We start from the raw sequence: 25,836 nt of genomic DNA, 5'->3' as shown, positions 1-25,836 counted from the left end.
CTGTTTGCTTCTATCAGAGGATCCCAGCGACAGTCTCCAAGATACAAAGGAGCTGTAGAGGGGCTGCAGCTGCCCAGGGCTGGCACGTCTCTGGCACAGGGGAACCCACACCCGAACGGAGACAGAGCCTGTGCGGGGTGTGCTGGAACACAAGGGCAGCTCGCTCGTGTGACCTGAGCCTCACCTCCAAAGAGCATCATAACCTGTTTACCGGCAGAGGCCACGGAGAGCCCAAGGCAGGGGGCCCACGAGCTGGTCGGGGAACATGCAGGAACAGGGATGAATCACTCAGCAACGCCAAGGAACACGACAATACAGGGAGATGGCAGTTCAACCTCCATAACGTGATGTGTTCTTGGAGCTTGGCCTCTGACCTCCTCCTACGAGAGCAGGACTCCTATACCTGGAGCTAAAAAGGCCAAGCACCTCGGGGACGGCCTTGTATAAACAGGAAACACAGCGGAGAACGCCGTTCTCCCCACTTTCCAAGACGGAGGAGTTAGATTATGCACAAAAGCCTTCCAAATTGCTTCCTGGATACATTTACAGGAGAAAAAATGTGTTTTTAAAAAACAAAGGAAACCCCAAATGGGGAACAATTGCTGGAAAAGGAGGAGAGACCCAAGAGACCAATTTTTTGGACTTGAGCTTTTGAAAGTATACATTTAATAGAGCCTCCTTTTTCCTAAACTCCTTTTTTAAAAAAATTATAAGGTCTTAAATTATTTTTGATTTGCTTTAAAAGGATGAGGAAAGTCTTAGCCAGTTAGTCAAGCCAATTGAAACATCTACTAAGCTCTGCTCTTTGGACTTCACATGGAAGAGGTTGAAGTATCCACGTCCATTTAATCAGCAATTCAAGTGAAAACAGAAGGAAAGAAGAGGGAAGAATGATGTGAGAAGGAGGAGGACAGACCCGGTTTCCATTCTGGGCAGACACGGGTCTGGGAGCAAGGCCACGACTGAGAAGCCCGAAATCGGAGCAGGAAAGTCCCTGTAATCAGAGAAAACGGGCCGGAGGGGAAAAAGGCTCACAGCTTTATTTCATCTCAAAGGCATCATCAATTCACACGAAATTGACTTCTGCAACAAGATGGGTAAAGGACATGCACTTGCAGGGAAGAGAGAATGAGGGGAAGGAAATAAGGCAGTCCAGTTAACTGACAGAACTACTACCTGGGACTAAATTAGGACTTGAGAGTCTACACACAGGCAAAACCAGGTTTCATTAATTTGAACTGACAGCAAGGTCAGTGGGATTTTGAAGGTCTTTCTAAAGCAAATTCTAATGTTTACAGTTTGGTGGGAAAAACTCAAAATCAGGAATTTGCAGAGATAGTAACCTCTATTCTACGTAATAAAATATTTCATTGGAGATGATCTTGGGCTTGGTTAGGTATTTACACAATGCGCATGTGTTCAGGATTCATAGAAGACATGATAGATTCAGTGGGACATTTCTGAGACCAACAGTCTATACGAGATTTCTGGGGAATACTACTATATAAATTAGCGGTTTCCCCAAATACAATGTCCTATCCACATTAAAGGACCCTTGAAGAGGAGGCTAGCTGTTTCAGATTTCCATGTCAGCAGTATTCTACTGATTACGCAAACCCAGGGCAGCCCTCGAAGGGGATGAAGTAGTTCTGTTCGGGTAACTTGGTGGCACGCTAAGACATCTCCCCATCCTTTCGAGATCCCGTAACTTGTGCCTATCGTTCCTATGCCTCGGATCAGGTGCACCAGAATGACCTGAGGGGCAGGCAAGTGGAATCCTGGGGTGCGCAGGGAGAAAGTTTCTAATATTTTAACACAAACCCTGAAACTCGTTCCAGTGGTTGGGAGAATGCCCAGGGTAGAAGCCATTTTGTCAATTAATTTTGGTGAATAATTCACATCCAAGTATTAGATAATTAACACCATGTTCTATTTTACAGAAAGTATCTAAGCTTGGAAGTAAAGTTTTCTGAATGACGAAGTGCTCTTTCCAACAGCAAAATCTCCCGCTGAATTAAGAAAATGCACACAATACACAAAAAACTCAAGGTGTCAAAACCCACCAATCCTTTGGTGCTTACAGTTGATCTTATATTGTCAGAGTTCACATACTAGGGGAAGGAAGGGTTGGAGTATTTATTATTATGGGGGGCAGCGGTGGGGGTTTGGGGCGTGGGCAAGCTGATGGAGAGAGGGAGAAGCTGCGGCAGTGTCTGGAACGCCCCCTTCCGCCCTCCCCACGCAGCAGGAGTAGAAAGTTGGGGGCGGGGCTGAGGCACGACAGGGGTGAGGACGACGGAAGGACTAGGGTTAGACTACTGTGGCTCTACCTGGCTAGTTTCTATTTATTCTTTCTTTTCCCCTACGTATTCTTTAAGATTCAGTTGACATTCTTTGTTATGACACTTCCTGGCAAAATCAGTTTCTGCACTAGTGCGAGGGGCAGGGGGCGGGGGGGGGGGGTCTGTCTTCTGTTTTACAAGTAAATGCTTCCGGAGGACCTAACTCACCTGCTTGTCTCTGTGACTTCCCTACCTAAACTAGTTCCCTTATGTTTGCTGAGTGAATACAAATCTCACCTAGGTAGGATGAACAAGCCTTACCTATTAGGGCTCTTAAATAATTGAGAAATATTTGCCTATCAAGATTGGTGTATGTTCTTAAAGTACGGGAAGGAATGTTATTGTGTGGACGTTTGGATTTGATTTGATTTTCATTCCAAGTCTATTCCATCCTTGTGAAATTGCCCCAAGTATGCATGTACCCTGCAAAGTAATTCTGCTTTCAAGAATTCTCAAGGGAAGAATTTCAGGGCTTTCTTCTTTCCCTTTTGATTAATTCCAACTACTACACAGCCACATACCTTCTTTCACCGTGCCTAACTCAACCCCACAATCTGCATTCAACATTTGAATCTGAATTCAAATGCAAGAGAGTGGGCTAAATCCGAATTAAATATATCACGTTAATTACCACCCCAAAATGGACTTTAACAGTTATCCAAAGGAAACGTCATAAAATAGACATTCAAAGAGAAAAGAGAGTGGAATTTACACATATGGGATTGCATGCTACAAAACCTGTAGTTTCTGCAGAGAGGATGTGAAAGATTTAAATGGAAACCAACCAAGGTGTCCTCTCTGGATGACGACAAAGTAGAGAATCTGCTGTCACCGCTGTAGCTGGAATTCTGAGCAGCAAAGAAGACAAGGTAAGTGATGAGCACTTCCCTCCTCTCCCCAAAGCACCACCCGGTCAAAAGGCAAATATGGAATGACACAACCAAACCAGTACTGGTACTCCAGGAACGCAGAGGCAGCTAGAGAACTGATACCCGCTACTACAGCAGAAAATCTTAACCACTAGGGGTTCTAAGCTGTGTTTTACTTTTCAGTGTTTATATCTCAGTGAGGTCGTGTGATTTAACTATTATCATTACTTAACTATTTATATTTAAATTTAGCTATTATTATCTGTAATTCCTTATTAAGTCTCATGATGGACCATCTATAACCTTAGTCTAGACTTTCCATATGACATCTCTTCTTAGGTAACTAAAATTCCATGTACTGCACGATTTTCACTCTTTCCTCAGCCCAGCACGTCTGAGGGCTGCAGCTCAGCCCCGAGGCTCCAGGGAGGAAACAAACACCATCAGTCTTGGCCATCTCCTTCCTGCCCACAGACTGGTACTTCTGACGTCTATGAAATTTCCCATTTCCCATCCAATTTTTCTCCAAGCCCATCCTTACACTGTTCCTGGAGTTTCCTGCTCCTATATAAGATGCTACATTAGAAGTACGTTACTTGGTCCTTCAATCATTATATGGGGTCACCCAAAAAGTTTGGGTTTTTGTGACCCGAACGAACTTTTTGGCCAACCCAGTATTTCTCGATTATTTATTAAATCAATTTTATATCCAATTTCACTCTGTGGTGAACAGTTTTATAATCAAGTTCTTTTGTATCTGATTTCTAGAGGCATTACTTACTCTAAACTAAATCATAAGGCACACTTCTACCGTTTCAACGTAAAAATCAAAGATTAAACTATATGGAGATATGTACGACGTAAAGCTTGATGCCACCTTGTATGGTCACAAACATGCTGGCAACTACATGTTTGGGATGCTCTAGAGAAGGATGTAATATTGGGTAGAAGTTGGACTAAAGAACTTCTAAAGTAACTTCCAACTCTGAACTATGATTCTTTGTGATCGATATGGTGAAACTATGCATTTAGGGTGAAAAGTTACTAACTAGTCAATTTAAGCCCAACAAGCAGTGGGAAGCCATCAGAGCTCCTGTCCTATAAAGCCAGCACTGAACAGCCCTCAGGGATGCTGAGCACAGGAAGCAAAACTGTCAACATCCTATAAGAGCTGAATGGATGTCGCTTGCTTCTGTCCCCGGAGTGCTGTATGACCTTAAAGAAAAACATGACAGAGCTTGAAAAAGTCCAAAGGCTGTCAGTGCAAAAGGCAACATAAATAGGAAGACACAGCCTTTAAACTGGGAAGATTTTTTAGTTTGGAATGAGAAAAGCTGAGCTGAAACAGAAGTGTATGCAATCCTTCATAGGAACGAGAAGGCAAAACCTGACTGGCCAGTTTCAGAACGCTAAGGTGGTGTCCCGTTACCCCTTTGAACCCTGAAAATATAATTTAAACGTATATATGATATTGCTTAATATAATTAAGGCAAATGAAAAGAAATACTGTTTTATACAGCTAGTAAAATGTATTCCTACAAGAAAATAAATGAAGCAAATGCAGGAACAGGAAGATTTTAGATAATTTAATGTATAAGAGATCTGCGGCAGGTCAAGAAACTGAATTAAAATGTATCTGGTTTAACCACCTGAAATCCCCAATGACTTCCTTGGTAAACCGAGACCTCCCCCACTTCTTACTGGCTGCCCTGCTATTGGTTCATTTCTTCTTCTCCCCCCCTGCCCACAGCATCCCTCAGCTCGTCTTCTGCTTCCTTCCCTGGAGCTATGAGTACTGCGAGCATCTCAGTGGTCAGCAAAACACAGGCTCTAGGGTATGTGTCGTTGAAATTACGAATGAGAGAGGTGGGCAACAGTGGAAATGTTGAATTTAAGTATGTTTGAGAGTGGAATACACTTCATATGCACATTACACACATACACCCAGGGCAATAAAATAATGAAGGAGCTAGTACTTAATTCGACCTTTTAATACCTAAGAGATTCCTTTCAACGTCGATCTCTTACCTTAACACTTAGAATGTTAGAAGACGAACAGTCTAACATTGCTAACCAACTGAAAAACATTAGCTTTCACTCTATCATGCACACACACACAGAACTACTATAACAGAAAATAACCAAAGAAGCTAAATTTAGCGATATTTTAGAAAAGCTTTGCAGCAACCTGTTTGAATTTTGTGTCACGCAAATTTACTAACCCTGCCAGATCTTCTATTCAGGGACTGGGATCCGTATAATTCTCCATCATAACCATTTGTCTGTTTCAGCGAAGAAAAGGAGAAAAACGGACATCAGTATACAAAGGCAGACACAGGTACAGATGAGCAGGGAAGAATTAGCCGGGTACAAAGTGAGTTTTTGGAGTGGAGCAGATGGACACGGCCAGGGTAGCACACATCCCGGCAGGCCCCCCGCTGCCTCCACGCTCCTGATCTGCTCGACTACACCTCAGGAGAAACCAGCCCCGTCGGCGGATCACAGTGTCACTGTGACTACGGGGCACTCACTCGGGGACAGGAGGAAATGCCAAGTCCCCATGGAGTGAGGCACATGGGCCTGGGTGCACTTGATTTCCTCGGCAGTTTTTGGTTCCGGTTTTGTGCTGATGATGCGGGAATCCCAGCCTGTGAGGAGCCTGGATGTCAGGCAACGTGGGCTGATGACTTCCACCTGAGTCAATTCGTCTTGCGTTCTTGGTTCAGCATGAAGTCCTTAAAAACCACGGCTCATTATGAAGCTGTATTCAGAAGATTCAGAGAGAGCTTCTACTCAATTTATAATTAAATGCAAACGTTCATCATGGAAAAAATGTCTATCATGGCAGTACATCCTCTCTATCAGTTTTTCATTCATCCAGTCCTCCTACTTTATTTTTCAAAGTGAAATCTGAGCACATATTTTATGAGTTCATAATTTGTTCTCCAGAAAAAAAGAGAATGATTAAGTTAAGCATATGCTTGTCTTCCTTCTCTTCCCAATTCCCAGCCAAAGCTCGGGCTCTAGAACTGCTCTCATTCATCTATAAGGAAATTTCCGCTGATTCAAGATAAGAGCCGCCAAGTGTCAGGGACATGACCAGCTCCTGAGACAGAAAAAGGAGCAGTCCCCACAACTGCTAAACATGGAAGGAGATGCCAGGGGATCATGGACCTGAGTCCAGATTCCAAGTAGAAGCTTTGTCATATGACTTTGGGCAAGTTAATTTAATCCACTGAAACCTCTCTACCTCCTTGGCTGTGAAAACGTGCATGGTAATAAATACTTTACAAGGCCATTGTGAGGATTAAAGCTGCTTAGAATGGGTGCCCAGATCAGTGCTGACTGTATGGTTAAGTGCTTGGTACCGAGGAAGGACAGGATACGTTTCCTTGTTAAAAGTTCGGGGGAGGGGAGACGGTTCAGCACGTATTATGCAGCTGTGACGTCGATGAAGAATACATATATGGATTTCCGGGCAGATTATAAATCCAGATTCATGAAACCCTGACTATAAAACTGTGTACTTACTTGTGTTACAATTCAAAAGCAAGTCTATTCGAAGTTTCTAAACGAAAAAGAGTATGTAGAAATCCTTCAAAATTAAAATTTAAAACTATATTAAAACATTTCTGAAATAAATTTGCTAGTAAAAAAACCTTTGGAGATTGGCAGGAATTTTTATTCAGTCTAATTTCCTTTTTTTCTCTCTCGAGAGAAATAATCTTGCATGTCAAGGACTCATATATCTCAGACCTCAGTCTTATTCCTTTGATATCTGTTTAGAAGCTAGTTTCTGGAAAAAATTAATATTGAAGGCTAACGTCAATCAATTTTAGACGACTTTCCCCTTGCTAATAAATAAGGAAGAAAAATGTATTACATATATAAAGCCTCTGGCTTTCCACTGTTGCTTATAAAATACATACTGCTGTAGATGGATTTCTCCTTTTTGATCTTCTCATTCTCTCATTTAGCCTGCAGCGTAAAGCAGAGGGTGGGTGAAGGTTGGGAGAGCAAAGGCCCTCCTTCAGTTGTCCCTTTCTCTTCTGGCCTTCCATGAAAATGCAGGAAAAACCCTTCTTTTGAAGGCTTTGTGGAACCACACTTTTCTGTTGTAATGAAACTCTGTCATAGAGAACGTATCCCTACAACGTACTCCCAAATGTGAAGACCTCACCAACAACATCTCTGTAGTGAGAAGTACTGTGACCTTCTTAAATAACACACCAACTTTCTCCTCTTGGGTAGTTTTTCTGTGTTGAATTCAGATGGGTGGAGCTGTTTTTAGTGGCATAAGAGGGTAATAAGGAGAGTTGAAAATTAACTGTAACAACATTAGAGTAAAAAGTCCACAGAAGGCATATATCACCTTCACCTTAAGTCAGGTCTCGGATGTTCACCCAGCTTTGTTTTACAGAATTGTTTTTCAACACTCCTCAGACCACCTGCATCCTGGTCACGGGGCGTGCTTCCCATCCCAGGACATCGGAATACCCGGAGGCCCGGGAATATGCATTTTAACAAGTTCCCCAGGTGAATCTTACATATAGTAACACTGAGAAGCACTGCTCTAAGACAGAACAAAATAAAGACATTCACCAATCAGCATTTTCTAAAATAGGATAAGTCAGATATAAGAATAAATGTCCCATCAAAACCTATTATTCTAATGGTAACGTGATTAGTCAGAATGCTAACGACTCCATGCAGTGCTGTCAAAGCATAACCAACTTCATGCGTGACCATGCAAAACGCAACCGTTATTATTTTCATGAATAGTTTTAGGTATTCTTCCACTGAGTCAAAAGACAGAGCACCTTCAAGGGCATTAGAGATGGCAAACAAAATAAGCAAGGCAAAATCACAGCTCTGAAGTGCAATCCTTGATGCACTCAATCTAGTTTTAAAGGGGAGGACAGCAGCCTCACCGGGAGACTCCGGGTACAAGCGTGCTGTGCCGATGTATGGTCCTGTTAATTATCATCTTAAGGGTAAAAATATATTTTAAAAACCGGAGTTTGCTAGATAGATTTTCAATGCAATGGAATGAATGAAGCACAAAATCCTTTTGGAAAAAGTCCTTCAAGTGAAGAGGTGTATAATCTGCTCTAATAATTTCAGTGCTGAGTCACTTTAATGCTGAGTGTGATTAACGCTGGTGAGATTACATTTTTCTTCCTTTTAGTGTAATTTAAGCTTACAGGTTTTCAGAAAGCATAAGGCGTACAAACTCTTCTAGATGGATGTAAGAAGGGAAATTCTGAATTTAAATCTAAAGGCTTCGTTTTTGTTACTGGATTTGGGGTCTTTCTCAAAGAGCACTTTCTGGCCAAAGAGCCATCTGGGACATTTAATTTGAAAGGATACAGATTAGAAAATAATCAATTTTTCATTAGATAAAATGACTTTAAATTCAATCTTTTAAAGGAAATGTAGAGGCTTGGGAATTCTTGATCTGATTTGAGTTCCCTGAAGAAGACCCATCCTTCCCATCTGGTGTCTGCAGCTGCTACCCCAAAGCCTGGCAGACAGCGGTGCTCACAGGCCGCCGGGTGCGGGAGATGGTCAAGCACCCACACCTGGGTTCCAGACCCACCCATGAGGGTCAGAGCTGTACCCAGGAGGCTCTGGGAAGAAGAGAGCTCACTGTGGTGTGTGCACCTGCCCTCCCGCCCTCAGTCCCCAGGTAAGAACAGGTGCGTGGCATGTGTCTTTTAAAACAAAGGTGTACAAATGCTCATGAGATTACTGGAAACGCCACAGGTTATTATCTCCCACACAACACTATTAGGATCAGGCCACATGTTCGTCTCACCCAAGCGTAGGGACCCCCGTACTCCAAGTCAGGCTGCGACTGTCAGAGGTGGGATGGAAGAGAAAAACAACACAAAAGAGTTGCCCAAAATCAATTAAAAAGCTACCTAAGGCATAACACAAACATAAAACAAAAAACAGGCAATCTTGAAAATCTTAATGAAATTCAACTATTTTCATGACTTCTAGAATCTCGTATGTATTTACAAACGCAATTACATTAGCATTACCATAAAATCCATTAGCATTAAATGAAACTTCCGTGGCAGCTGTTGCCCTAATTCATGGAATCTGAAGCAGTCTGAGCAATCCTTTCTCCTCCTCTACCTAAAGCATTCTATTTACATTAGGCAAAAGGTCAACAGATTTGTCACTCTCAATTTTTAAGTAGAGAAAATTAAGTACTTATGATATCTAAATCTAGGTTTTCTGAGAATGTCCATACAAACGCTAGAAAAAAAAATTTCTTCCATTTTTAAGGGTTTATCATCACTGTCAGTGGAGTGAAGAAGGCCTGTATTTTGAGAAAGTCAAGAGATAAAAGATAGGGTCTTTGGGCTTCCCTGGTGGCACAGTGGTTGAGAGTCCGCCTGCCGATGCAGGGGACGCGGGTTCGTGCCCCGGTCCGGGAGGATCCCACATGCCGCGGAGCGGCTGGGCCCGTGAGCCATGGCCGCTGAGCCTGCGCGTCCGGAGCCTGTGCTCCGCAACGGGAGAGGCCACAACAGTGAGAGGCCCGCGTACCGGAAAAAAAAAAAAAAAAAAGATAGGGTCTTTGAACTTTGCAAACGGAAGATTTCCAAATATTAAAATATGAAAAACGGTAGAAACTGGCCCTACGCATTGAAGGCCTGAGATGAGCCCCCCTGGCGGGGGAGGCGCAGTGGGGAACCCTGCCCGCCCACCAACCAGGAGAGGCCACTTCCGGGCCCCCGACGGGCTTTGGGATTGATGCTGTCACAGCACCCTGGCCCTGAGCAGGCCCCCTCGCTGCTCTGGGCTTGTTCTGTGTCTGTAAAAATTAGAAGGTTTGACTCTTATCCCCAGGATCCAAGTTCTCAAGGTCTGTGATTTTTAACGAGAGTTATTTCTTTAGATCAAGTGCGTCACAGGAAAGAGCGGGGGAGCACGCCACCCGGCTAGCGACGAAAACCCATCCACTGCTGACTTTCCACCTTCCCCCCATCTCTTACTTAGCACCCTAATTGTGGAGCTCCTCCATAAACTTTTATATCCTAAAACAAATAGGCTTGTATCTTGGCAAAGAATGGTGTCCAGCACAGAAATTTAGCTCATTTCTGGTTAAAATCGTTGAAAATGAAATAAATGCTATAAACACCCAAACAACCACTAATAATACAATAGTTTTAAGCTTTTTGGGATCAGCTCTGAGAATCTTAAGAAAGTGACAGATTATTTTCCCAGAAAAATGCAAGTACAAACAAAATCTTGAATACAATTTCAAGGAGGATCGCAGATGGAAAATGCTATTTTATTTTATTTTATTTATTTTTTTGCGGTACGGGGGCCTCTCACTGCTGTGGCCTCTCTCGTTGCGGAGCATGGGCTCCGGACGCGCAGGCTGAGCGGCCATGGCTCACGGGCCCAGCCGCTCCGCGGCATGTGGGGTCTTCCCGGACCAGGGCACAAACCCATGTCCCCTGCATCGGCAGGCGGACTCTCAACCACTGCGCCACCAGGGAAGCCCGGAAAATGCTGTTTTGAAAGAGAGTTTGGGTTCTTTCTGCATCTCTCCTATTCTCCCTTGAGCCCAAAACAGTCAGGTTTTGCCCTCAATATTTCCATCAAAAGTGCCCTTGTCAAGCTCACCAACGTCTTGGCCAGTGGTCATGTGAGTCCTGTGCTCACATGATCACGCCCCTTCTCCTTGAAAAGGTATCTTCTTCATTTGGTTTCAAGGACCCGACCTTCTCCTGCACCTGCTGGACAGCTGTAATTTCTGACCCTTGTCTACAGATTCTGCAAACTGAGTTTTGCATTGATAATGTTTAGGTTACATAAATCTTACTTCCTCTCGTGTGAATCATGTCAGAGGGTATGTGAGGAAGTTACAACTACATGGCTAAGGAGAAAGTTTCAAATAGCAAGGAAGCTCTTTAACTGACTTCACCTTTGAACCGTAACTTTCTGGCAAAACCACGATGGATATGCTTTTGGCACCTTCAGGCCAATGACAGTTGTTAACAGCAAAGCAACAGTGTACAGCCATCCTTCGGTATCTGCGGGGGGTTGGTTCCAGGACCCCCCCAGATACCAGAATCTGCAGATGCTCCAGTCCCTTATATAAAATGGCGTAGTATCTGCATATAACCTACGCACACCCTCCTGTACACATTCAGTCATCTCTAGATTACTTGTAACACCTAATACAACATAAATGCTACATGAATAGTGTGGAATTTTCCCCTCTGAATATTTTTAATCCGTGATTGGTTGAATCATGCAGAACCTTGGGTATATGGAAGGCTGACTGTATCACCTTTATAGTTTATTGTTATAAACAGCTAAATTAAATGTACATTTGGTGCGTGTATAAGAAGGCTAGGAGTTACATCACGACTTAATTGCCACGGTGATTAAAAACAAGGCTTCTGCCCCATACAGTCCTTCCGTAAAATGGAGTGGCTGCGTCGAGACCGAATTATTACCAGCAGAGAGATGCAGCTTTAATCCAGGGGTAAACTAACCTGACACGCTCAGATTAATTCACTGACTTAAAGGACTAAGCAAAACACGTTTTTCTCTACTTCACTTCCCAAAGCATGCCTTGTTTTCAAGTATAATTATGAAGATTTTTGGAATGTTTAAGGAAAAATGTGTATTTGTGTTTCTCAACCATCAGGCTGTCAGTGATGAAGAGATTTCATTATAGTTGATGAAAGGAAAGGCTCCTGAGACCTCAGGCTGGACGGATTCAATGTGCCCCGGTGTTCCACCGGCAGCCTACAGCAGCTTTCAAGGAGCTATGGGAAACATCACTGAATAATAGTTCCTTTAACTTGTAGTTACTTTAACTGAGATTCCAATTTGCTGGGGAGCTTGTGCACTTCCATTAGGACAGAATGAGCCTTCGTGCTCCCCTTCACCACACTAGCAATGAGGCAACTTACTCTAAATGGGGCAGTTTTGTGATGTGGACCAACACGAAGAAAGGACGACTTCCACTCTGGGGAGAAAGACACAACAAAACTGCTTACGCTTATCACTAATCTCTCTACATCACAAAGAGACATCCCACCATTGAACAGAGGCTACAGGGATAATGAACAAGAACTTCGAACGCAGGGATGGAAGGGCCAGGAGCGTGGACACAGACTGTACCATGCAAACTCAACCATCTGGTTACTGACCCTCAGACTTCCGCGGCTACCCGCTGACACGCGATCATCTTCATCAGACGCCTAGTAAAAAGAAAGGATGAAAACAACCATGAGGCGATGACGTAACAGACACAGAGAAACCAGTGACCAGCTCTGAGGGAAGCGGCTGACCCGACACATGGCAGGGGGGCAGATCAGGCCCCTGTGAAAAACTCAGTGCACGTGAGCCTGGGTTTTCGCCAAAAGGGCTTTGTTTGTGCACCTCTGCTTAACATAAGACTGTTTCTGGATAACACGACTTTAACTTCACTACAGTGATGCTGTTCACTTCGCTGGTAACCTACAAACATGTAGCTTAATGCATATTACTCTGCAAATTATTCATGGGTATTTAATAGCGAAAAAAGCACTAAAACTGTCATGAAACTCAGAAAATTTTCAAACACTCACTCTCGCCTCACCAAAGTCAGGTCACAATGCTAAAGGCTGAGTTCACAGTCTTTGTTTAGGTAACAGTATCAGTGTTAGTTAATTTCTTTCATAAGTATCATTAAGATATAGATATAGATACAGATCTATAGATAGGTGTATATACATACAGACAGATGGATAGAGAGACAATTTATGTATTTCAGCCATTAAAACTGCAAATCAGACTTCAGTCAAAACGCCGAGGTAACGAATGAACACAGTACTAACCGACGTGTTTCTTCTGGATCTACGGGAGTAGCGCTCACTGTCTTCCTACCAAAGCAACGGAGGAAACAGCACAGAAAGGTTAGGGCAGACACAGGAGAAGGCTTAGATACTCCATAATACAGTATTTCTGATATAAATGTCAAACAAATATTTTCTTTGCTTTTGCTTAAAGGCTTCAATTAAACCACTGGGGGAAAATGTTTTCTTCTAAAAGTGGGTGGGGGGCTTAAGCACACAAAGAATCAGCATATTTCATTTTGGCTTTAAAAGCAAGTGCGTGTTGGGTGAAAAGCAGGGTCTTAATTTTTTCCGAATTGAATGTGGTCCATTGAAATCAGCCTACTTTTCTTCTTACGTTCAAAACCTTACTCACTTCTCTTCAGGAATTGGAAGAGAAATCACTTTCGTAAGAGATCCAATACGGATGCCACCCCATCTACCATATTTTGTGCATTCTAAGGTGCTCCATTTTGCATTTGGACGTCTCTGAAGTTGGGGCATATCTTATCATCAAAGTTGCTCACGATTATAATTAGCAACTTTCTGTTTCTTTCTCAGTGGTATATAGAACACTGACACATCTTTTAACTGTGTCTTACGACTTGATAAACGTACATCTCCCTGTGTCATATAAACTAGAATGATGGTTTACACATAACAGAGGTTGAAGTTAATAGTTTTTTAAATAGAGGAACTGTGTGCTCTTTATATGTCATCAACTGTTTTCTTTTATATTATACACAGATCTCTCAATGTTAGGTCATTTTATACTCCCTTAGATTATTTTATGTGTAAGGGACACCTAATAGGACAGTTCCATACTGGTCAGGTTCTCAAATGCTACAGGTACGTGATGATGTCCATGAGGCCAGTCAGCAAGGTGACAAGGACAGGAAGAGGTGGGGAGCACTCAGGTGGATGAATTCATGACAGGAGCCATGAAGCCGTGCTCCCTCGGGACCAGTGGACAGCTCTTGGAATCCCCCCTCTTCTAGAACCTCCCGCCAGGGGGCAAGATCTCCCCCTGGGAGGGTCGTAAGGACAGGGGTATCGTGAGGGGCGGGCCAGCTCTTAACCGACTAAGGAGGACAGCTAAGTCGTGCCAGGAAACAGGGTGAGAAGGTAAAGGAATTTTCTCACCAGAGGACAGTGGTTTCTCAGGCACAGCAGATGAGGTTGGGGCGGGGGGTACCCAGCAGCAAAGTATAGAGGTCGGAATGGGGTGACCGGGCAGCTGACTGCAATCGTGAGTGAAGGAATTGCAGCATCACGCGTCCCCCTGGATTCCAACTAGAGCTGGCTGGACCGGATGCTCATGGGAAAGTTCTCGCGCCGGGGCCACACGCCCAGCCTGAGTGTCCCCAGTGGGGAGTCCACTGCAGAGGAGATCGGGGTCCTGGTCGGGGTGGAGACCCTCACAAACGCTGGCCTGGAAGCTCCAGGAGTCAGCTGCTACTGAACAGACCTGACACCAGCCCTGGCCAGGGCACCTTCTAACCAGGTTTCACGTGGGATGTACACAACCAGGCCAGATGCAAGCACGCCCAGCAGGAAATCACTCAGTATCAAATTAGGGTGCAACAGGGATCTAGCCATGTAATTAAACTGTGGAAGAATCCAATTACAAACCATTTACGCTTTTCAAAATCAGATTCAAGGCCTACCATCCATTGCTCGATGTCGCCCCACTTTGTATCCAGCCCATAATATTTCTACAGACAGAAGGGAAAGAAAATTAGGCAAGAAGTGCAACGGTAATCGCACAGGACACTGTTCTGACATGCATTTCCAAACTGTTGCCAAGCCTCGGGGTCAAGGTAGCATGCCAAGGCAGAGCAGGGAAGCACATGGTCAGGCTCTGACCTCCACGCGGCCTGTGAGCCTGTGAAGACAGAGCCTCCCAACCCGCTCCCTCGGGGAAGACGAGAGAGCCCAGGACGAAGCAGTCCTGGGGCGAGGGGGTGGCCTCCGTAGAGACCAGGAATTCAAACTGAGCCCAGCAGCTTTCAAGCCCCTCTGTAAAGCTGTCCATGCCTTCGGAACAGGTGTACTGCAGGAATAAAGCACGATTTAAGAGAAGCTAAAGCCATTCCCGTGCTGCTACAACAGGAAGGAGAACACCAGAGGAAAGGGGGAGAAATGGTGTGCTGCCCCTAGATTTCTAGTACACTTGCTCCAGCTATCTGATAGCCATGCTAAATTTAGGCCCTCGAGAATTTCTGGGCTGTGGACGTCTTTATAACATGCCACTGATGGCAAGACGACCAAGCAGGTTGTTGCAGAAGAGGTCTTGGCCCAGGGAAGAAAAGTTCTGCTTGGTGTTTTCTTTAGCCAACACCTCCATGGTTTCAGCTTGCCTGTCTAAACCGCAATGGCCCAAGTTAGAAACAGAAAAGCAGATTCAGGGTGGCTACTACTGTTACTAAATACAGCAATTCCAAATTCAGGTGGGAACCCAGGTAGACTCTCAAGTAATGGGGTTTTGCTGTCCTCCTCACTCTTCCCTCAATTTCTAATAAGAAAAGCAAGAAACAACCATCCAAACCTCCCTATCGTATGACACAGATGGGATTTTCCTCTTACATGTGAAAAGCTTATCATCAGAAGAAAAAAACTGGATGCTAGAGTACACGACAATTTTTGAAATTGTTTTACAATGACCAAAACAGGCTGCTGCTATGTTTGGTTCAGTTTCCATTTATTTTGATGGGCGGCCAGATTTAGAATATATATATGGCTCTTCGATGGCCTTGCCCCTTTCTCCTAGAGGCGGCAGCAAGCAGAAAACTGGAAGAAGAAAATCAGGAGGGAGAATTTAACAGTGCTTTAAAAAGTCAAACAATACAGAACCTTAATATCCGCAGCACATAAGCCAAATCTTTTTCTGTAAGTTCCTTTCCTTAGACTATAAATCGAGAAAGGAAATAAACGTAAACACTTCCTAAAGTCACGTTTTAACATCAGTTTAAGTGAAATGCAACGGCTTAGAGCTATTCTGCGTTCAATTCATGTTAGCCCCACTCTCACTGTCAAATTCCAGATATGAAAATTTGATGCCATCAACCCTCCTTTATCCCACAGCTTAACTGCAAAGACAGAAAGAAAATGTGGTTTTTAAAAAGGAGGGGGCCTACAGAAATTGACAAAAAGTAAATTCCAAAAGAAGTCCGTGTTATCCGATTTTCTATTTCCATATTTCCCTTTTTGGCCAATTCTATACCCATATCACATACTGCACTCTACCTATTGCTCTTTTTAGGACAAAGATAAGAATCAGTATTTAAAGTCTTTCATCGAGTCCACAGGTGGCCTAATAAACAGCTGCTGTAACTCTACAGCTGCATCTCCACGCCATTCCATGGAGGGAGGACACCCCTGCCAACAGTAAGTGCGGTTAACGAGTAGTCCTGGTGTTAGCTGGCAGTGACAGCACAGCAAACTCTAGAAAGTGTAAGATATTGCACATGTAAACTGCTATGATTAGCCAGCGAGTCATGCAGAAGGAAGCAAAAGCCAGACGAACGCAGAAGTGCTCGACTTTCAGAAACAGCTTTGATTCCGCAGGAGAGAAACCGTGATGGATGCAGCCGATGGGCTGGAACAGAGCCTTACTGCTTCCTTTTCCGTTTCCTGAGTCTCCGTGACAAGGAAAGCCTTCCCTTCCCTTGGACACATCTTTATGATAAAAATGTGTATCTGTTTTCCCATGGAGGGCTTCCTGTGCTCCCTCTAGCTGTATTTGTATACAAATGACCATTCTGACAAAGTTCTAAGGGCGTATCCCTGGTGAGTTGGTGAAAGGAAAATAATCTTGATGCAGCACCAGATGGGAATGAATCAAAGTGGAAATGACCAGATAGGAGTCCCTTGTCTAGGTTTTAGGCAGTTATGTCCTGCTCTATCAGATACTGTGATGGTTCCCAGCCTTGTCTTTTTGTTTGTTTTTGGTTTTTTTCCGCGGTACGCGGGCCTCACTGTTGCGGCCTCTCCCGTTGCGGAGCACAGGCTCCGGACGCGCAGGCCCAGCGGCCATGGCTCACGGGCCCAGCCGCTCCGCGGCATGTGGGATCTTCCCGGACCGGGGCACGAACCCGTGTCCCCTGCATCGGCAGACGGACTCTCAACCACTGCGCCACCAGAGAAGCCCCCAGCCTTGTCTTTTACCTATGAAATCCCTACCTAGATTCTCTGTGTATGGGTTGGAGCTCTAGCTTCAATACACATTTCCAAGTGGACCCTGCAAAAACTAACCAAGTCCAAACAGATTCTGGCACCTACTTAACTGGTTTCTTAACACTCTGGGGGACAGTAGTTATGCAGAGTGAGAGAGGCAGGAAGGAAAGGCAATTTGGAACTGTAGCTGGCAAAGGAATCCAAAAGCAGAATTTTACATTTACTGATAGAGGGTGTTTAAAGGGTCGGCACGTTCTACCCTACGAAATTAAGTCACCTTGCTTTGATTTTCTTAGTTGCTCTCAAAGGCAAATATAGTCCTTCTTTATCTGTAAACTAAATAAATTTGTAAACACGAAGCTATTATAGGTGTCGTAAGTAACAACAATTCATTTTTGGGAAAGACTCACTGTAAACACTTTCTGTAAGTTCTCAGGGAACCGCTTACTCCTTCCTTCGTTATTGCTGGATCAGGAGTCACTGACTTGGTTGTTCTCCTCTTTATTTTCTGTGTCTGGCCTGCTCAGTGCATTTATTTCTAAACCTCAGCTGCTTTTACAAAATACTAGGAAACAGAATATTGGAGATAGAAGGCAGGTGTGTTTTAAGCTGTTGGATTTTACTGTTATATCACCATTTTCTTTTTTTACTCAGATTTTAAATCAGTATGTAATAATCTCCTCATGTATGGTAATATGCCTTGATAGCTTAAACCCCTTCTAATAAAATTATATGAGAGGATAATCTTTCTTTTTAAATATCTGATTTCAAAAGGTTTTCCGAACTCTGAGGTGTGATTTTTATTTTGTCTTAGAGTTCATTTTTCTTCTTCAACGATTTTCTAATTTCTTGAGAAAAGGGAGATGGGAAAAGCTTTCAGTACACAGAAATGTGTGCTGATGGCTGCTTTGCGTGTGGGCTGAAGTGGGGACCTAAGCATTCTTGTTCAAACCGATTCATAAATAAAGCAGTAAAAGAAGCAGTAAGAACTTCGATGAGTTTTCAATCAAAGGTGTTATTTCTGAAAGGTGGCCAGGTCCTTGGCAAGGGAAAAAGAGTACATGCAAATTAGAAAATAAAGAAGGAAGAGCCTACCTTTTGAACCTGATAGATCTATAGAGGAGGGCAAAAGAAATTGGGAAAGAAATATAAAATCCAGTTACAGAAGTATAAACATCAGAAAGAAAGGTTCTGTAAGTACCTAGGAATATGAATAAAAGCCATATTGGAAAAAAAGGTGAAAACTGGTGAAATATGAATGAAAAAAACCTCTTGAAGCCTCATTGAAATAATCAGTAATTTCATAACAGATTTTACATTCTATTTTAGATATATTGGTGAAACACAGGCATGTCCACACAAGTCTACAAGAATCCTGCTACTATTCTAATGCAGAAGTTTGTATAACCTGTTACCGTTAATGGGAAAAAGAACTTCATCTTCAATTTAAAATTTCTTTTCACTGTGATCAAAGTTTAACAAAAAAGTACAGAAATTTAATTGGAAAGTCAACTGGTCAAATTCACAAAGAGTGAAGAAAGAGGCTTTCACATTCGGATTCATGCAGAATACGTGGAAAATTCAACAGATACAAACAGAATACCAGGAAAATTCCAGCCAAATGGAGTGATCACTGGAATATAACTGAAAAAAAATTGAAAAGCTTATTATCATACCTTGACATATTCGTTTGCTCTAGAGCTTCCTCCTAATTTTGTAGTAATCTCTAGGTAAGACTGAGATGTCTACTCCACCCATCCGTTCATTCATTCATTCAACAAAACTTTGACTGAGTCAGGCATTGTCCAAGGCACTGCCACAACTACAAGGCTTGAGACTCGGTGCTTCTAGTCCTATGTGGGTGAGCACAGATCAATGTATTCAACACTATGACTACTGAACATTGTTCCTCCAACAGAAATGTTTATCAGGTCAGTAGCAACAAGAGATGCACTCTGACCATCATGAGATCACCTGGGCATCATACCACCATTTTTTTTTCCCACTAGTGTAGGTTCTCGAACAAAGTAAAAGGTTCACTCAGATTTCCCCAAGAATATCTACATATTCTCCTGAATAAATCCATTAAAAAGGAGCTCATAATCTTTGAAACAGCCCCCAAGCACAGCTAACGTAGTCGGTTCTCACCATCCGCACGGGTGAAAAGAACCATTCTGGGGGGTGCGGTGGGCGGCTAGGAGGGCTGGGGTGCCTGGGCCATCTGGATAGATCTGCAGCCGGCTCGAGGCCCCCATGTCCTCAGGGCCTGCTGGGGCTTGATGACAGGTCTACACTCCTCCAGCACTGATGACACTCTCATGCTGGCCTTGGAGGGTCCCAGGCACTAGTGTGGCTTCAACCATGACCCATCTCTGACACCCCCCAGTGGTGCTGCCAGCTTCCTGCTCTCCTGAGCCCCCAGCGACGGTCACTGCTCTCCAGGCATTCACAGCCTACGTCTGCCTGCAGCCGAGCTGACCTCCTTGTTAAGGAAAGCCTTGGTCCTGCTCAGAAGCACCTGTGCAGAGACAGGGTGGCTCGCCGGCCGGTGCAAACAGGGATTGTGTTTCTCAATTTTTACACCAAAATATCAACCCTACTAGTTAAACACGGGTCTTCCAAAGCATATTCATTTACACTTAATCAACAACTTAAAATGCCAGTGCCTGGGCTATCAGATTGTATAACCTCAGATTGTGGTGCTATTTCTAATAATAGGCCCGGAGATGTGATATGCAGAGGGGAGACCGAGGGATGTTGTCTGTACACCATCCTCAGTCCTAAAAGCGCGTCCCCAAACCTGCAAGCTTGTCTGTCTCCTCTCTCTAGATGTGCACGCGAACGCCCACGCGCACCCAAGGGCCCACTCGTGCCCCCTCCCCCAGCCCAGGACACAGGTCACGTCAAGAATCAGCTGGACGAACAGCTGCTGCTCCCGTGTTCTCGGTAACACTCAGTGGACACAAAGGTCCTTTCTGTGTTTATATGACAAGCCCTGAATCAGCACCAAGGAAAAAACTTGTTTTTCAAGGTGCACGTCTGCTTGCAAAACGCTAAGGACCACGTGGACCTTCCCCCGCCTTGGCGGCGAGTGGCAGCGTGCCCTCTGCCAAGGTTAATCCCAAGGGTGACACACTGACGCCGCCCTTTGTTTTCGCTGTTGGTCATACACTTGATCTGGAGGCAGAGGATGTAATGGGAAGCCTCCAAGCTTTGCAGCTTTTCCAGGTCCAGATCTGAATCCTGGCCAGCCACTCGCTCAGCTTTTGGGAAAGCTGTCTAATTAAGGTCCGTCTTCCTCGCCTGTCAATAAAACCCGGACAGACCCCTCTCCAGACTGTGGCAGCACCCAGTCCCGGCACCGCCACACGCCAGGGGCTCCAGGAGGTCCCTGCCAGGCCCCCCGCCCCACCCCAGATCTCTCTCTGACTACGAATAAAACATATGCGTATTTTATTTTAAACCTTTCAAATCCCTTTTTTGAGGAAGCAGACATACGCTTTAAATGGCAATGCGCTCCTGTCCCAAGCACACCGAATTTACGATAGCAAAACTGTCCTTTGTGTGAGTCAGTGCTCCTGGGCTCACACATCGATACAAACCACCGGGCAGAGCCGGGGCCCTCTCTCCATCCTCCAGGCCTCCGCCATCTGACTCTCATCACCCATGAGGCCTTCTTGCCTGTCCTGGCTTTCCCCACCTGCAGCTTCTTCATTCAGCACCTGCACTCACCCACCGTGCTGCCCGGAGTTACTTTCTCTGCTTCCTGCCTGACTGATACGGGCCCCCCACCCAGGGTGTCATTCTGCACCCAGATAATTCCCAGCGTGGGGCTGAGCCATCAGGCACATGGCCTGATCCTGAGAAAGGTCCCTGGAAACGTGTTCCCACGTCTGAAAGCATCTCTGCGGTGGCTGAGTGCTGAGGGCACCCAATTAGCAAACTGCTTTTGTGCGAGACCTTCCAAGGAACTTGAATCACGACAAAACATTTTCATCCCTGTGAACCACCCGAGTGTCTTTACCGCAAGAATAAAGAATTTCAATGCAAACTATTAGACAGAGAATGGATAAACAACAAGGAACTACATTCAATATCCTGTGATAAACCATAAGGGAAAAGAATATGAAAAAATGTTTGTATATGTGTAACCAAATCACTTTGCTGTACCGCAAAAACTAACACAACACTGTAAATCAACTATACTTCAATAAAATAAATTAAAAAAAAAGAATTTCAAGATTCTAATGCCATCTACTAACCAACGACACTGTGTGTCTCACCGAGTGAGGCAAACTATGGCATTTTTAATCGGATTTCCCAGGTTTTAATCAGATTTTCTCTGCAAAGCCCGAGGTCCTTAGCAGGTACCAGACACCCCAGGGCAGGCCACGGTGCACAGGAGCTGGGCTTGAATCTCAGCTCCTGCCAGGCCAGGATACTTCAGTCCCTGTCCTGAGAGCACAGTGGGGCTCCCAGGGCCTGGTGAGGCTGCTGTGAGGGGCAGGGCTGTGCCTGGCGTGGCAGGCGGCGGGGGGACCCTCCACACGATCACCCCCTCCCCCCACCGACATCCAATGCCCATTTAATGATACCAAGATTAAATGGCCCTGACTTAGTTTCCCATCTTTGGGTAGCAACTGCGGTTTTGCGACTTGAAATATTGCAACTGAAGTGCAGGAGTTCAGCAGCAGATCACTCTGCAGAATTAAATGCAATGGGAGGGGACTTTCTTTGACTCCAAGGGGGAAAAGGGTGCTTTGCTTTGAAAGGAGGCCCTTCAAATAAATGGTTTCTTACTTAGCCGAATTCCTCTTAACTTTCATTTTCTAAATCAAGAACTTCTGCCAAAGAACTCTGTAACAGGCTGCTTTTGTTATCAACTATATATTTAATTCAATTCTGCCCATAATTAAGGCTAGAATATATCATAATTTGGAAGATAGATATGTATGTATATACAATGCAATTCATTTTGGACTTGAGTTTGTAGAAATTTTACCTTTGTGAGAGTAACTTTCTCTCACTTGTGAGACAAATGATAAAATGATTATCATTGATAACACCACCAAGAAAACCAAAGGCAGGCCCCCTGACAGGTTCAAGGTCATCTTTCCCGAGTCCAGTGGTCCAGCTCCAACAACAGAGCGGAGGGGACAGCCACAGGCCACCAGAAACACTACCAGGCAGCCACTCAGTCAAATGTGGCAAAACCTGGAGGGGCAACAATGTATTTTGAAAAATTCTTCTTACAGCTCTTTTAAGGATTTAATATGAAAAAGACTGGGGGGTGGAGGGGAAGCAGGGGAAGCAGAGGAACGAATGAGCCTCTGCTGGAGCTGGAGAATGCAGCCTCACCTCGCAAACTGTGATGAAGCCACTGCATTAACCCCCGAGCTTCCCTGCCAGTTGGTTTCCAAAGCAGAGGGCAGGGGCTGGCAGTGTCCTACACACGGGGGCTTTGCAAGTAGCCACTGAATGGACAGGAATATTCTAAACAGACATTGATGCCAGGCAGTTTGAAAAATCAATTTGCTATTTAAAATCTCTAACTTAGGGAGTTCCCTGGCGGCCCACTGCTGGGGCCCGGGTTTGATCCCTGGTCAGGGAACTGACATCTCGCAAGCCACACGGCTCGGCTCAATCAATCAACCAATCAATCAATCAAATCTCTAACTTAAAAACCAGTCCAGGCTAAGAGAACTATTCCATTAGGTGGCCTCCAACGAGGACTCTTTATGTCAGAGTCTGGTGCCCGGCTGTTGGCTGCTGTCAGGGTGATTCCTAAAGCCCAGGTGACACTGTCTCAGACAGGTTAAGTGACAAAGGTCTACAAAACAACAACACCTGTCCCTTTTCTCCACCTTCCAGTCCAAATACTTCTCCCCATAGAAGTATTTCTTCTTCACATCCCCAAGTGATGCCTAAAATACGGTCGAGGTGTGGCTGCCCCTCTGCTCGGGCCACTTCCCAACATCGCCGCCGGCGTGTTGTGTGGCCTTTCTCTCAGGGACATGTCCCCTCCATCCCCATCACTCCGGGGCCCCCGCCCTCCTGTCATCAGGACCCAGGTATGACTCTCCTAACTAACCCCCTGGGCTTGAGTTTCTAGTAACCTTCAACAGATTCTTGGAGCCACGTGGGAGAGGTTTCCTCCTCAAGTTCAAGCCTGGCCACGCCCCTCGCCCCGAGTACACACGTCCACGCGGAGTGGCAAACCCCGCAGGGAACAACAGTGAGCACCTCGCCTCTACAGGGAACGTGACCTTGGGGACCTGGCAGAAACTGCAGTGGTTTTAGGAGAAACTGGAAATCCAGACTTTAACTGAAACCTCACAAGTTTTAAGACACCGGTTCGACTTTGAAAATTTGGCTACCTGAACCAAACCAGACTCTGAGTACGAAAATCATCCCTGGGGAAAGCAGCAGGCCGCCTCTCCAACACAATACATTCAAATCTTCAAACAAGCAGAGCCGCTGGTGGGCCTGGCACGGCTGCTCCCCAGACCCCGCGAGGCCGAGGCCCACGGGAGAAGGCGGAGACCGTGGAGAGGGACTCGCTCGTGCGCTGCGTGGGCTTCAAGGTCACAGGGAAGCCCACCCCTTGAACTGCGAGTGAAAGAGCCCTCACGCTGCCCACGTGGCTTCTGGCTGCGGCTCAAGGTGGTGAACGAAAGTAGCAAACAGCATTAACAGGTGTGTAAACACATTACTGTCCACCTTCCCAGGAGGGCAGTTTCTATCCTGGTTATTTCATCCAGTGTGTATTCTGTTCTCTGTATCACACATGGGCTTCAGGCCTCATGAAACCTATGAAAAAGTGTAAAAACCACAGGGGAAGCATTTTAAACGAGACTGCTTAGCCTAAATAAATAATAACCTGTTCTGCTTTCACATTTTAATTCAGAGGATGGGCATCCTAGCTCAACAGCTAGAACCTCAAGTCCACAGCCAGCACCTCTTGGCTCCTGGCCAGAAGGCTGGGCCGGGGAGATCCACGTGGGCACGTGCTCTGTGCGCAGGCTCGTCCCAGGATCCGACAGGCTGAGTGTCCAGGATGGGCCATCTGGCATCTGTATGCTATGCCATGCCCTGGCCTGACCTTGAACCAAAGTCACAGGCACAGGTGCCTTCAAACCGAGAGCAACAGCAGAGGGGCAGGTGCCCCCGTGCGGCCCGCTCTGCCTGGAAGGAACGCTTCCGCGAGAACCGATGAGGAGCCCCGCGTTACCTCTTTCTGCTGTCGCTCCAGCTCCTTCATCCTGATCTCTCGGGCCTCTGCTCGTGCCGCACGCTTTGCCGCCAGCCTGGCCTCCGCCTGCAACAGACCAGAGATGGCATTAAGAGACAGACCAGCGGCTCCTGTCCAGGACACGGTTAACCATGATGCTCTTGTTCAGAGGTTAATAAATAGTAACACAGACTTGTAAGCGTTAAAAGGGTCCAGGAATCACAGTCACCATAGTTACAGTAGTCACGATTGACCCCTTACTAAATGCCAATGGGTGCTATTCTGAGGGCTTCGTGTATATTATGCCGTGGACTCCTCGTAACAGCCCTATTGGGGAGATGGTGTTACCATACCCAGCTAATAGATAAGGGAACTAGGGCACAGAGAGGGTAGGGCGCCCACCGTCACACAGCCCATAAGTGGCAGGGCTGGGCTGTCTGCCTCCCTCTGGAGCGATGACAGATTAGTGCACGGAGCAAAGCACTAGAGCTGGACAAGACCCCAGGTCACTGGTTGAACCCCTCCCTTTACAGACCAGGAAGCAGAGGCCCGGAGACGCCACCAGACCTGTCCAAGGTCACTGGGCTGAGACTCTGCCCCTGCTTTCCAGAACTCCTGTCCAGTCACCCTTCACTACTCCCCGCTGCCCCCCAGCTGCCCCTCAGCACCTGAGCCCTGGGAAGCCCATCTTTTCTCAAGCAAGACATCTTCCACCAGAGCAGAGTGGTTCCAGCTGTTACATTAAAACAAAATCTGGCTCCATTTAACTACCTGTCAACTTGCAGCTGATTTGCCCTATTCTACTCAAGAGCATCTAAGACGCTTGACCAGGACCAACCGACGTCGTCAGACCTGGCACCTGAGCCCTGTTTCTCATTCTACAAATCTCGAGCTTATTCATTATCGCAGGTGATACAACGGCCCAGTGAGGTGAACGGTGCAAGGGGACCAGGATCCAGGTTTTCTGGTGTCAAACAAATCCATCCTTTCCACTTAATTTTTTATGGGAATACACTTGTGATTCTTCCAACAGTTCTGACAGCTTTCGCTGCTCCCTAGGTCATCTTAAAACGGGGCCTTTGGAGACGGCCACGTGCTTCTGATGTGGTCATTGGGGCCAGCAAGCAGTGAGGTGGTCCAAATGTCCTGTTGTCCAGTTTCTTCCCAAAGGCCAGGCACCCTGTACCGCAGGCTCCCACCAGGACCGTGGCTCCTCACGTCAAGGACGTCCCTCGGCCTCAACCCACAATTACATTACAAAGAACTACAAATTCGTCTTCTAAGTTCTAATCTAAGTTGAAAACTGACCACAGCTGATCTGTCAAAGATTAGCTAGCTAATGTCCTCATAAGGAATTTATTCTA

General features: G+C 45.4%; 1 protein-coding gene across 22 annotated transcripts in view; it reads right to left on the bottom strand.

Moving 5' to 3' along the window:
• LRRFIP1 (LRR binding FLII interacting protein 1) overlaps window positions 1-25,836 on the bottom strand; it is a 142,653-nt gene that overhangs the window by 42,625 nt on the left and 74,192 nt on the right. For 7 of the 22 annotated variants that reach the window (XM_049712381.1, XM_049712384.1, XM_049712388.1 and 4 more), the window contains exon 2: window positions 24,473-24,559. In XM_049712381.1, coding sequence (XP_049568338.1) covers window positions 24,473-24,559 — 87 coding nt within the window. Of the gene's footprint in view, window positions 1-916; window positions 995-3,127; window positions 3,191-5,433; window positions 5,494-9,029; window positions 9,069-12,399; window positions 12,451-13,068; window positions 13,114-14,732; window positions 14,781-18,336; window positions 18,355-24,472; window positions 24,560-25,836 lie in introns of all 22 variants that reach the window. The other 15 variants (XM_049712374.1, XM_049712390.1, XM_049712391.1 and 12 more) reach the window with 5 other exon arrangements.

This window comes from Orcinus orca, chromosome 7 (genome assembly GCF_937001465.1).
Source record: "Orcinus orca chromosome 7, mOrcOrc1.1, whole genome shotgun sequence".
Lineage (NCBI taxonomy): Eukaryota > Metazoa > Chordata > Mammalia > Artiodactyla > Delphinidae > Orcinus > Orcinus orca.
This window is presented reverse-complemented; position numbering and strand designations above follow the sequence as displayed.